This window comes from Cornus florida, unplaced genomic scaffold (genome assembly GCF_030987335.1).
Source record: "Cornus florida cultivar Cherokee Brave unplaced genomic scaffold, ASM3098733v1 CherokeeBrave_3.0.0_Hap2_Chr09, whole genome shotgun sequence".
Classification (NCBI taxonomy): domain Eukaryota; kingdom Viridiplantae; phylum Streptophyta; class Magnoliopsida; order Cornales; family Cornaceae; genus Cornus; species Cornus florida.
Window position 1 is genome coordinate 72,503,637 of NW_026775579.1, and position 13,966 is coordinate 72,517,602.

The window sequence follows — 13,966 nt, forward strand, 5'->3', positions numbered from 1 at the left end:
ACACTTTACCTTTTAAAAATTTAACTTATATCACATGACCCGGGCAAAGTGACATAATTCTTCCATTGTAATGTTAGAGAAACAAAAACTAAGATAATTTGAGAGAGTGACAGAAGATAGGATGATGATATGTGCTTTAAATAAATATTGAAATATCACCTAACCATTAATATTTCGGGAGTTAGTTTTGTTTCTTTCGGTATATAATGGCTCAAAATAAAACCGTTTTCTTTTTCCCTCTAAAAAAAAACACCACATTTTTTCCAAGATAATATTGTATTCTAATAAATTTATGCAATTATCACAGCATCTAATAAGATAAATTACAAAAATAAAAAATAAGAGCCCTAAACTATACCTCTAGTTACAAAAATAAATAAATAACTCTACTCAACTTTCAGTTTTGTATTATACATTGTATTCTCCCCTTTTGACAAATAGTCCTCTCTATTAGGATGCCATTTAAAAATACCGTTGCCAAACCTAATAAAACAAGCATTAATCTTCTCCATTATTCTCTACTGTTCCTTCAACATCCATTTCAGTAAAGAAAAAGGCCAGGTTGTCAATGTGTCATATATGGTACCTGTATTGTTGAAACATACATTGCTTTTAGTCATGTGAAGTCAAACCATCCTAGGCCCAGATATGGTTTTTAGTACGATCAGTTTTTAAAGGCTTTAGCCACCGAAAATTAATTGTACGCATTGTCTTGTCATGTGTGTTTGTAACCCATGGCTGATGTAACTCGATCACTTTTAAGTAAATATTATCAATTACAATATATACAAGTCTATGGTTGCTTACATTGTTTGTCCCCTCTATTAGTACGCCATTTTAATATTGTCATTATTATTTCGACAAAATCACTCTTTTGCACAAATGCTTTTAAAATTTTATATTTTCTCCTTTTCCAAATGAACCTCCGGTTGATATTGAGGTCTTTAATTAGGTAGTGCCAATGGTTAGTAATTAGTTTGGGAGATTAGAATCGGACCTAAAATCAATAGAATAGAGGCACTTTAGGTTTGACCTTTATACCACTTTGACAATATTTTCACATCTCCATTAATATCATTCAAAGGGATATCTTTTTAGTGACTTCCAATTATCAGTTAAATCTTCTAATTAAATTTGATGGAGCATATCATGAAAAATAAATTAAGTCAAAATTAAAACAAAAAGTAGAACCCATCAAGGACGAGGTGATTAAAACGTTAGTCTTTTAGATTAATCTCTATTTATTATTATTATTATTATTAATACTAAATTTGATAATATGAAGTTCAATTTCATATCGCGTGTATAACGGCAAACTAATGCCGGTAACACAGTTGGACTTCATTGGAATAATTCAAATGGCATGGGGGCAAATTTTAGAACAACTGGGCAACTTGCAAAAATATCTATAGTACGAGGAGGAATTTTTTGCAATTAATCCAATATTTCTACTATAAAAGGGAAGTGTTGGAAGTAAATGGATTGTATAGTTTATAAACATTTTCAGAAGGTGGACGAAAGTGAAGAAGAGCATCCACTTTTCCCTAATCATGTAAGATATATTATACTCGTTGACTTATTAGATCATTTACATTTCAATTCCTTTCAATATGTTTACCATTTTCTAAGGTATGTTTCCCTTCTTTTTTTTCGTTTTTTTCTCTTTTTCCTTCAGTAAACATGTTTGCCTTTTCGATTGAAGTGGGTGTTGCAAGCAATAGCAATTGGTTTTTGGTTCCCAAAATTAATTTTCTGAAAATCGTGAAATTAAAATTATTATTATTATTATTATTACCTCAGACATATATAAGACACACTAACTGTGTTCCTGTGAGCACTTAAATTATATTTCAGGTTATAATATGAGTATATATTTTTTATAAGTATTACTCCGTAATTATTATGCTTTTGAGTTTGTATATATATATATATATAAAGAAAAAAAAAAAATCACCGTTGCCCACCTACGTACTCTAGGTTTGTAACAATTGCATGTGATATGTGAATGATGAATCCAAACATCCATAGACTTTCAGGCAAAAGATATATTCTACATGAGCGTTCATACAGTCTCTAGTGTTCAAGTGTAATGTGAGTTTCTGTTGTGTGCAAGTGTATATGTCCAAGTTACTTTGCGTATTGTTATAAACAGAAATATATTAATAAAATATATTTTCTCTTGAAATTACTGAGACAAAAGACATATTCTGCTTTGTTCAATAATTTGGTATCAGAGTCAGACGGTCACCGCACGGAATTAAGCCAGGACTGTGTGGGGGCAGGGGAACAAAGATCGTTCAACGCGCTGTGCAGAGAGAGATTATTGTTTGTGCGCAATCTGGTTATCCCGGACCAAGCTTACTTGACAGCACGTGGGGTCCCATCAAGTCACGATGGCAGATCTCCAATTTATTGGCGCAGTAGAGAAGCTCAACAACAAAAATTATAGCACGTGGAAGACGTGCATGGAGTCGTATTTGCAGGGACTTGATTTGTGGGAGATTGTTGGCGGTAGCGACATTACGCCACCTCCAGCAGAAAATGCTGAAGCTCTCCGGAAATGGCGAATAAAGGCCGGAAAGGTCATGTTCGCAATTAAAACAACTGTTGACAAGGAAATGTTGGCGTACATCAGGAACGCTAGCACACCAAAGGAAGCTTGGGATATATTACCAGCCCGCATAAGGGAAAAGGTGGAAAATAAAATGCCACGACATCAAGGCCTCGAGAGAGATACAACTAAATATGTGTCACTACATAGGGCCTTGGTGAAGGGTGACTTGGAAAGTGTCAAAGATTTTCTGAAGAAAGATCCAAATGCAATATCAGATCAAATTTCCATGAGAGGGGAAATACCTATTCATATTGCCGTTGCGGAGGGGCACGTGGAGCTGGTGGAGGAACTTGTGAAGATTAATCCTTCAGTTTTGTATTTTAGACAATATGATGGTGAGACAGCACTTCATATTGCTGCTAGGGGTGCAGACACAAGAATAGCGAAAGCATTGGTGGAAGCCCATGGGCAATTGGTAAGCATGAAAAATCGAAGGCAACTTCTCCCAGTCACCCTAGCTGCAATTTATGGCAACACAGAGATGTTTAATTATCTATGCTCAGTGCCTTCACAACAGGATCTCATCCCTAGAATCCCTAACATCCCCCGGGGTTTGAACTTTTTAAATAAATGTGAGCATCATAAATTTTTTGTCATTATACATGAAAATGAAGCATCTTTTGCTTTCTCATAGTTAACAATGACATATTATTGATTGGCCTGGCTCTAATTGTTTGATTTTCAGATTTGCTTTCTCATATAATCGCGGATATAATTAAGGGTGAGAACTATGGTAAGCATCTGGACTCTAGTAATTAATAAGTTATGTTGATGCATCAAACAAGTTCACTTATATATGCATTAATATCGCCACACTGCATGGGGACGACCTCCCTTAGATGATACCGTACATATACAGTTGCTATGCCAACAGACACCTCTAACTGATTGTTACACCTATAGGTTTAGCACTGAACATGCTGGAAAACAATCCGGAGTTGGCACGTGGTACATGGGCCTTATATACAGTGGCAGAGATGCCTATTGCTTTCTCAAGCAGAAATCAACTTGGAAATCTTAAAATATGGATGTACAACTGTAAATGCCTCTATCTTACCAACTCGCTCTCTATGAATATTTGATTTGCCTCTCATATCTGCATGTGAACTTCTTTTAATAATTGAAACGAGTGGGATGACAGATTGCTGCCCCACTCACTTTGTTTCTGGATTTGAGCCAGGTTCTGTCGCGTCATTGAGATTATATTTGTGCAATCAGTTCCATAGATTTTTTATTGGTGAAGTGCAATCAGAAATCCATTTAAATGTAAATAAGAAATAGCCCTGTTATAACATCATTCTAATCTGAATCTTTTTAAAATTGCAACTAGACGTAAATTAAATTTTATTTGATATACGACTGAAGAACTTGAATATTTTTCTTTTTTCTCATTTGAAACTGAACACACCCCAACTTTGTCCTTATGGAGATTTTGATCTTCTACTGAAGATGAAGAAGTACTACTAATTGTTGGTGATCTATAATTACTATCCAAAACTTCCTGATTCAAAAAAAAATCTCAAAATATATACATACATATTTATACTACAATTGATAGTGGGCATGGTGGTTGGATATATCTGGATGTATGGTTCTCTCTGAATAGGTTAGCTGTCTCTCACTATGCACGTTTTTAGATATGAAATATTTATATACACATATATATGTATATACCTTATATATTGTGGGTTTTAGTGGTGGATTGAAATGGCAGTGGTGGTATATATATATATATATATATATACCTTATATATTGTGGGTTTTAGTGGTGGATTGAAATGACAGTGGTGGTAGGGGTTTAGCTGGGAAGAGTGGTGAAGTGCAAGAACAGATGACTAGTATGGTGACTACAAGTCAACGGTGTTGTTTTTATGGAATCTTATACACTAGAGAATAAAATTTAAGGGTAGTGCACATGGCCAATTTCTGTCACTTCATTGCCACTAAGGGAAGGGGTTAGTTTGAGCACATTTCAAAATTTATAAACATGTGCATGCTGAATCTACAGTCAGGCAATTGAGATTTGGTGGAAGTGTATTTCCTCCAAAATTAATTAAAACATGATGATGGCTTGATAAACTCGACAATTCCCAAGTCTAGCAATTCAATTGGTCCAGCTTTCAGCGTAATTGGATATCGTGGAGTAATGATTTTTGGTTTCAAGTTTTATTGAATTTATTTAGTGTAGTGTAGAAAATATTGTGACAATGCTGCAGATCTAGAGTCTGATTGCCATGAGGAATGCTGCAAAGAGTTGCTCACAAGTTCCTTGGTGTCGGTACCTAATGGTGCCCACCTCGTCTATTAGCTGAGGGATATCAGTTGAAGCTATTGCTAGTGCTTTTATAATGTTATATAACATGCGTTGGGGTAACTCGGTTTCTATTGGCTGTTAAAATACATGCTTAATGAGAGTCATTAAAACCGTTGGATTTACCATTTGTTTCCCGGTATTGACATCATGACTTTTTAATTTTTTGGAATGAAGCACTAATACTATAAGTTTCAAAATGTATTTTGTATTTAAATGATAACAGCCTTTCTTTTTCTTTCTGATAGGTATGGATGTTCTACCAGCTAATGTCCATAATAAACGCGATGAAGAAAATCTTCCTCAGACCTCCAGATCTGTGTATCCTTCCGCTTTCAAACGCTTCAAGGATAAAGTATTTTTAACGGGTATCTTATCTTTTTCTCTCCCGTATGTCCAATGTTTTTCATTCAAACAATCGATTGTAGAAGAAATCTTGTTATGCGTCTCCATTGAAAAGGCCTGGGATCCTACAATGGGTTCCCGCCCAAAGATACATCGGAGTAAAGCTATATAATTTAAATACAATTTTCATGCGAGTAGCAATATTAGCAATTGTCAAATGCTGAAAAACATTGTTTGTAAATGAGATGCTAGGGAATCTTTCACACATCATTGTCTGTTTAAACGACGATGACATGGCAAAATGCTTGCAATGATTTTAGAGTGTTGACAAAACTAGGTGCCTCCTATGCTATCTGGGACCCAATCAATTGGAATGCCTATGCATGCTTACTGGCTTAAATGTTTACAAACAGCTAGAGATCATCACTTGGTGTAGCAGTAAGAGACCACTTACTATGAGAACTAATTTGAAGTCTTCAGGTCATCAACTTCATGAAATTTATGCCAAAAATTAGGTCTGTATCGATTCAGCCCCTCTAAACATCCCATATTAGCTGGGCCATTCCGTATTTGGGCCAAATATTTTTCTCTCCTACATGGACCTTTGTGGAATATCCATGATGCATGCATATCATTGGTCATCTTAACCTTGGTAACTTGAGGGCTGGTAGGAGGAGTATGCGAGTGTTCAAACTCATTCCATGTTGTATCTTTTATAAATGTTAATTAGATATGTTTTGATGGGATAATTGTTCTTTTTGATGTATAACAGTGCTCCATTGTCTGAAAGGATTAATGTCAAATGTTCTTAAAATCGGTACGTAGAGTACTAATATATGTATGGTTACTGTATTGGTAATATTTTATATATATATAGTTAACTATTTCTTCTTGGGTAAGAATTGTAGACGTCGAGCAAGAAATATTGAATATGAAGAACAAGCATATCCATGCCCGTGAACTACTCAAAAAGATGTGTGATCCAAACTTGACTTCTGATCCTAAACAGACTGAAGCATACTTTGAGGCGACAAAAATAGCCATCAAATGTGGGAATGCTGAATTTGTTGAGGAAGTTCTAAGGTCCAATCCTACTTTATTATGGGGGAATAAGGAAAGTGGAAGCATTTTTCACATGGCAATTGCTTGCCGTCAAGAGAGAATATGGAACCTCTTCTATGGTTTAAGTATTGCAAATAGAAACAAAATTACAGAAATTCTAGTAGAATCGCACAGCATGCTACATATAGCTGCATGTCCTGTAGTATTGTCTAACGTCATAGGAAGACCAGATGGAACTTCGGAAAAGCAAGGAGAACAACAGTTCTGGAAGGTGTTCAGTCATGCCCCAGGTGTAGCTATGGAAGTGCAAAGAGAAGTACAATGGTACAAGGTAATCTGTTCTTAACTTTCTACATCATTATCCAAACGTACTTCTGGTCATAGAATGTCATTTTGAGTATCATTAGTTTACTTTCGGGGAACTTCATGCCATAGATGACGTTTTCTATTAGTAAAATTTTAAATCTCATGCAGCGTGCTTACTGTGGGAAAGCTTTCAAAATATTTTATTCCTTAAAGAATATAAAAACTACGATTAATAAGAAGGCCGATGAGACAACCTAGGTTGATGCAATGATGCAGATATTAGACCTCTTGTAGGAGTGGTTGGGTGGGGTGTAGGTTCTTACATATGTAAGGGCCTTATCTGCATATAGTAGCACATGTATCCAACAAAATGACGATCTTCACATGACACGCATGCACAACTATTTTGTAGGGGCTCATATTTATGGAGAAAGTCTACCCTGCGGGTATTGTATACGTGGTACCCCCAACCAATGAACAGATATAGAAACTCTCAATTTGTCTTACCACATATAAGTACCCCAGAGTATTGTAAACTTTCTCCATATTCATGCTCATATATCACTTTAGATAAGGGTTTTTGCACATGAACAAAGTTTTGCTCCAGTATGTTGATGCATAAGAAATATGTTTGGAGCAATTCATTGCATCCATTGGAGCATGGTTTCTTTTCCAACATAAGAATTGCCTAGTGATGCGATTAGTAATTCATTTGAGCCCTTCCATAAACTCATATAAATATTGCAATCAAGCTTTTAGCTAGACTGTAAGTATCTATGAACTAAATATTATTTTGATGTCCTTTATTAATTATGATAGGAGGTGGAGAGTGTCGTACCATCTTCACAGAAATTTCTTGCTAATGAAAATGGAGAAACACCTTCAGCTTTGTTCTGGAAATGGCACTGTGAATTAGTCAAAGAAGGAGAAAAATGGATGAGAGATACAGCAAGATCATGTACAATTGTGGCCACTCTCATCGTCACTGTTATGTTTGCTGCAGCCTTCACATTACCAGGTGGTACAGATGATAAGTCAGGGAACCCTAAGTTCCTACAACGCAACTCTTTTATGGTTTTTGTTATATCAGATGCATTATCTCTATTTTCTTCGGTTACTTCAGTGTTAATGTTCCTAAGCATTCTCACTTCACACTACGCGGAAAAGGATTTTCTCAAGTCATTACCCTTGAAACTGATAATAGGTCTCGCCACCCTTTTCTTATCTATTACCGCCATGATGGTAGCCTTTAGTGCCACTCTTGTTATTGTGCTTGGTGAGAAAATAAGTTGGGCTGTTGCTCCTGTTTCATTGCTAGCTAGTGTACCGGTCTTATTTGCCTTATTGCAATTTCCTCTGTTTGTCAACATGGTCTCCTCTACGTATGGACGCGGTATACTCAACCGGAAAACAAAAGGCTTGTTTGTTTAACTCCTCAAATGACTGTGATCTTGCCTCTTGGAAATTGTACATAGGTGTGTGTAATCTACCATACAATATAAGCTTAATGTGTCTCCTATGTTATCAGGTTCTACCTGTTAGCCTTTCGGCTGTTCTAATAAACTCCCTTGTTTTGTTTCTTTTGTGCCATGTCCCTTGTTGTTCTTGGGCAGGCCCAATCTTTGGACTCTGTACAGTTTTTCTCATTTATATACATTGCTTTTCCGGGAAAAAAATATATGTATTGACAATTTTTTTTATTATTATTATTATTTTTAATCAGAGGTTTAATTGCTATTTGCACTTCTAGTTAGTTATACGGATGTTTATTGTTAGAGTATAAAGTATGTGTATTTATATAACAAAGGGTGCAACTTGGCCAAGCTAACCTAAACTCAACTCGAGTCGACTTGGACAACTATTCTTACAATTAAAGTTGGATCTGTATTGAAAATCTAGGGGTGTTCATTTAATCTGTCAATCCATGAAATTGATCATATCCAATCCGATTCGTGTGAATTGGAATAATTTTTTATGCTCATGGTTCGGTTATGTATTGATAAATATGGAATCAGCGATCAGTTAACAGATTGAGGTCTTAAAAAATTGATCCGATTTAAATTTATATCATATTTTATATATATATATATATATATATATATATACACACACATATATACCATTTCTTTTTTCTTTATTTATTTATTATTATTTTCAGTTATACTAACTTTTAACCTAAAGGCGGACCTAACTTTTTAAGGTTAAATAACGTTTGAAAATTCATCTATTAGGCAATGGTAAAAAATAATAATTTTGAACTATTTAAAAAAAAAGCCTGGACAACCAATTTGATCCGATCAGCAAAAACGCTTGAATCCGATCCAATGTAATCTATGATGTAAACGAAAAAATTAGATTCAACATTCATGAAATCATAGGGATAGGATTTGGTTAATGCCCAATCTGATCCGATGTAATTGGTGGTCTGCCCTAAAAAAATCTCAACCTCGAACTAAAATTATAGCTCTAATCCGCACAACCAGTCCGAGTTGCCCCATAATATAAACACACACAAACTAAAATCATAATCTTCTTGTATCCAGACATTGATATTGACACGACATTGTCATCTCTCAAGAAAAGAATTATGCTTTTGAAAAAGATGGGCCAAGCATCAGAATTACCACTTTACCTACTATAAAAAAAGGGCAAATGTTGGACTTGGACCTAACCTAAACGAACTTAATACTACAAAGTTGCGAGACACAGAAAAAGAAGAGCCTTGCCAAGAAGAAGAGAAAGTGAAGAAGAGTGGCCACTTTTCTTTTCAGTAAGTGATCATCATCAACTCCATTTTATTTTTATTGTAAGCTTATAAATATTATGTTTGTTGATTTGTTAGATTCTTATTTCTTTCTGTCTTTGTCTTTATTTTTACCATTTTTACGCCATGTTTGCAACTGGGAAATTTGGAATGAGGACTGTAACCTTATTTGTTTTTTGGTTCATTCAATTTGCTGCAAAATGGTGATGGACAAAGTTGTTTCAACTCCTATGAAATAAAAACCTAAAAGAAAAAAATATGATATTTTACACAACTTTCAACCCAGAGAGCAGAACAGAGATTTTTGGCATCATGATGTAAAATTTATGTACAATGGCAGAGATGCCCTCTACTTTCTCGGACAGAAATCAACTTGGAAATCTTAAAAGATGGATGCACAACTGTAAATGCCTCTATTTTACCATCTCTCTGTATCTATATATTATGATTTGCCTCTTATATGGTTACAGTTTAATTGTGGTGGTCCAGTTCAATCTAATTGAGAAGAATAGACCGACAAGAGTATATTAACATATTACAAAGGAATAACATTAGAACAGTGTAACATTAGAAGACTTAGTTGTTGAATTAGCTCATGAGAAGCATGGAATGCCATACTATATATATATAAATTGAATTTTATATGGCCTCAAAGCTTAAACGGATCGTAATTTTTTTAATGTTTGTTTAAATGAAGCCAGTAAATCTACCTTAAGTAGAAAAGGGAAAGAAATGAAAAACCACCACCACCACTTCCTCCATATTACATTACATATAATTTACAAGAATTAAGGTGTGACACATTACTTTTACCTTTGATCATCAACACCATTAATTTCATAAAAATAACAATGTTGAATGCTCTAAGTCTGTAACAACATAAAGTACTGTGTCAGATGTACATAACAGTATATATATTCGGGAAAACATTACCAAAAATATATTTTACAAAAAATACTGTAAAGAGAGTACGAGGTTGTCGAAGACATCCTCATCAGTACCATATGTTGTGTGTGTGAAGAAAAAGAATTATACTTGTGAAAAGATGAGAGGACAAGCATCAGAAACCCCACATTAAAAGGAAAAAGAAAAAGGACACGTATATCACATGCCACTGAATAATATAATGCTCTTAATTTGAGAGTAAAGCAGAATCAATTAACTGTGAGAAGAATAACATACCTACCCTTTATTTAATATGCCTGGAGGAAGAGGAATAGGAAGGAATAATATATTTTACTATAAAAGGCAACTGTTGGAAACCAATTATATTACTATAAACTTCCAGAAGTGGAGGAAATGAAGAGGAGGCTGAGGAGCTAGCTAGCGTCCACTTTCCTTAATCATGTAAGATATATATATATATATATATTATATATACTTGTGGACTTATTAGATCCTAATTACTGTCTATATATATGTATACCATTTTCTAATTAAGGCTTATATGTTTGCTTAAATTTTTTATATTGAAGTGGGTGTTGTAATTAAGCAGCATTTGGCTTTTGGTTAGCACTTAAATTCTTTTTCATGAGGTTATATAATAAATACTGCAGCAAGTATTAATTTCTATACAACAATTCTTAGTAATTGTTATGTGTGTGTGTGAATATATATATGTATGTATATTATTATACATAAAAATTAATAGAGCATGCATATGCAGGTCAAGGGCGTCGACATCATCAGAAAAAGAAAAGGCAGCTGAAAGTAGGGATGATGATATAATTAAATATATACACCTATATAGGGCGTTGGTGAAGGGTGATTTGGGAGGTATGAAAGCATATCTTGATGTACATCCAGATGCAATATCGGCTAAGATCTCCACATTAGGGGAAACACCTCTTCATATTGCTGTTTCGCATTGCCACGCGGAGTTGGTGGAGGAGCTTCTTGGCAGGATGGGTCGTGTAGTGAGTAGTATCAGTAGTGTAATAGATGAATATGGTGACACGCCCCTTCATATTGCTGCCAGGAGTGCTGCTGACACAACCATAACATATGCATTAGTTCAGCACTCACTGTAACGACCCTAGCTGATGTCAAAATTTAAAAAAATTTGGCATAACCTCCTCTAAAAATGGGCCTTCAACAACCCGTCCCAATACACAAAACACATAAAATCATCCAGCATCCCATTCATCCGTTCATTATACCTCAACATAGTTCCTCTCATGGTGGAACAGCCACACACCAATTAATCTAAATTATCATAATTACAGTCCCAAAATACATGATTAATATTTAAAGTCCCTGTCTTACAGCGTTACATGATATAATTGCATGGAAACATATACCATAATTCCACTAGTTTCATTTACATCAAACAAAAAATAAGTTCGTTCTTAAGTTACAAAACCATGAATACTAACTTAGTTACATTTTCACAACTACGAATATACATAGAACGGTCAAAATACAAAATAACAAACAACCTTCTAACAACTTTCAAGCTTGATGTGGATTGTCGTCCACCAGTTCATTTCCAAGACCTGAAAAAAATAATATAAATAGTAGGGTGAGCATAAAGCTCAGCAGGTGACACTTAAGACACACATCTTGTGTCCTTGTGACTCCAAACGAAGCATAGGCCAATGGGAAATGGGAATCATACAATGTCGGGAAATAATACAGCATAACGATTCAATCTCAAGTATATCCAATGCAATGGTATGAGATGCAATGCATGCTAGTGTCGCTCCCCATTTTTATAATCCAAAACATCGTTTCCAAACTGTTAATACAGCCCGCCCTTTGGTAGCCCCGCCGCGACACGAGAGGAGGATTGGCTAGTGTCCCTGACCCTTGGTAACCCCGCGGCGTCATTATAGGGCCCAGCTAGCTCAACCACGCTAGGGCGACTCCCTAGTCCCCTCTAGGCTATATTAACCTCCGGCCCGTTGGTAACCCCGCAGCGACCGGGTTTCGCATAAAACCATTTCATCAAAAACACTTCCCTGAAATTCCCCATATTTATTTCAAGAACAATTTCTCTCATTTCATGCAAACCCAATGGTATGTGCATGTATATATATTCCATACATTCAATGTCATGGCATTTAAAATTCTATACCATAAAATTAAACATTCAACATGTTCAACATCTCCCAAGTAATTATTAACACATTAAGATATAACAAAAATACATTTAAGCATGCTTTACACATAAAACAACTCACAATCAAATACATGAATTTCTCTAGACAATATTTAAAATAATCATTGATACAATTAACTTCTAATTAAGCATGCTTGGTACAACAAATGATTATAACTCACAATGGAACAAGAAGGTAGTGGATTAAGGTGTCCCTACCTCAAATTTGCACAAAACCCTTAAAATGGATCTCTAAATTCGAAGTCCCTAGGAAGACCAAAAACTGAAATTGCTTGTATGAGCGTGTAGAGCTCGTCGCGGGCTTCGTTTTGCCTCAAACGGCACTTAAAAACAGTAAGAGATGAGGGAGAAATCAAAGAGTGAAATTCATGAAGCAAGAGAAAGAAAAAAGAAAAGTGAGAGCAGAAAGCTTCTGTCGTCGGGAAGAGAAAGAATCAAATTAGAGACCAAAAAAAAAAACGTAGTCTTATGACCACTTTACAAAAGCTATGAGTCCCACCTTTTTTTTTTTTTCCTTTCTCTTTTTCTTTTGCCTTTTTAAGTTACAGACATTACATTCTCCCCAACTTTAAAAAATTTCGTCCCCGAAATCAAGACATACCTGGAGAAGAAAACAACTCTGGATACTTGGAGCGAACCTCCTGTTAGAGCTCCCAAGTAGCCTCCTCGACTCCGTGGTGTCTCCAAAGGACTTTCACCATTGGTATCGTCTTGTTCCTCAACACCTTTTGTTGTGTGTCAAGAATCTGAATTGGTCATTCCTCGTAGGAAACATCCTCATCAATGTCTACATCAACCCAACTCAAAATGTGAGATGGATCTGGCCCGTACTTCCGTAACATCGATACATCAAAAACATTGTGGACCATATCCAACTGTGGTGGCAAAGCAAGTCTGTAGGCAACCTCTCCTACACGGTCCAAAATCTCAAATGGTCCAATAAATCATGGCGACAACTTGCCACTTTTCCCAAATCTCATCAAACCCTTCCGTGGAGAAACCCGAAGAAAAACGTGGTCTCCCACCTCAAAGAATAACGGCCGTCTCCGCTTATTCGCATAACTCTTCTGTCGGCTCTGAGCAGTAAGTAACCTCTGTTTTATCAACTTAATCTTCTCAGTAGTCTTGAGTACAATGTCGGGTCCTAAGGCGGCTGTCTCGCCTACCTCAGTCCAACAAACAGGAGACCTATAAGGTCTACCATACAACGCCTCAAATGGAGCCATCTGAATGCTCGCCTGATAACTATTGTTGTAGGCAAATTCAATAAGTGGAAGGTGATCCTCCCAACTACCACCCAAGTCAAGCACACATGCCCGAAGCATATCCTCCAAAATTTGGATAGTACGCTCCGACTGACCGTCAGTCTGTGGATGAAATGCCGTACTCAGGTGCAACGCTGAGCCAAACGCTGCTTGAAGTCCTTCCCAAAACTTCGAAGTG

At 35.8% G+C, this 13,966-nt stretch overlaps 2 protein-coding genes across 2 annotated transcripts; both read left to right on the top strand.

Moving 5' to 3' along the window:
• Positions 1 to 1,496: 1,496 nt before the first annotated feature.
• Positions 1,497 to 8,216, top strand: LOC132274381 (uncharacterized). Its single transcript, XM_059775649.1, has 8 exons — positions 1,497 to 1,552; positions 2,235 to 3,186; positions 3,300 to 3,347; positions 3,518 to 3,652; positions 5,174 to 5,293; positions 6,043 to 6,087; positions 6,179 to 6,663; positions 7,458 to 8,216. Exons 2-8 carry the CDS (start codon positions 2,394 to 2,396, stop codon positions 8,067 to 8,069), a joined length of 2,238 nt encoding a protein of 745 aa, XP_059631632.1. The 5' UTR covers positions 1,497 to 1,552; positions 2,235 to 2,393; the 3' UTR covers positions 8,070 to 8,216.
• Positions 8,217 to 9,754: 1,538 nt separating this feature from the next.
• Positions 9,755 to 11,432, top strand: LOC132272844 (uncharacterized). The gene is made up of 2 exons (XM_059773923.1): positions 9,755 to 9,805; positions 11,069 to 11,432. The coding sequence occupies exons 1-2, from the start codon at positions 9,792 to 9,794 to the stop codon at positions 11,430 to 11,432; spliced, it is 378 nt and encodes a 125-aa protein (XP_059629906.1). The 5' UTR covers positions 9,755 to 9,791.
• Positions 11,433 to 13,966: the final 2,534 nt, after the last annotated feature.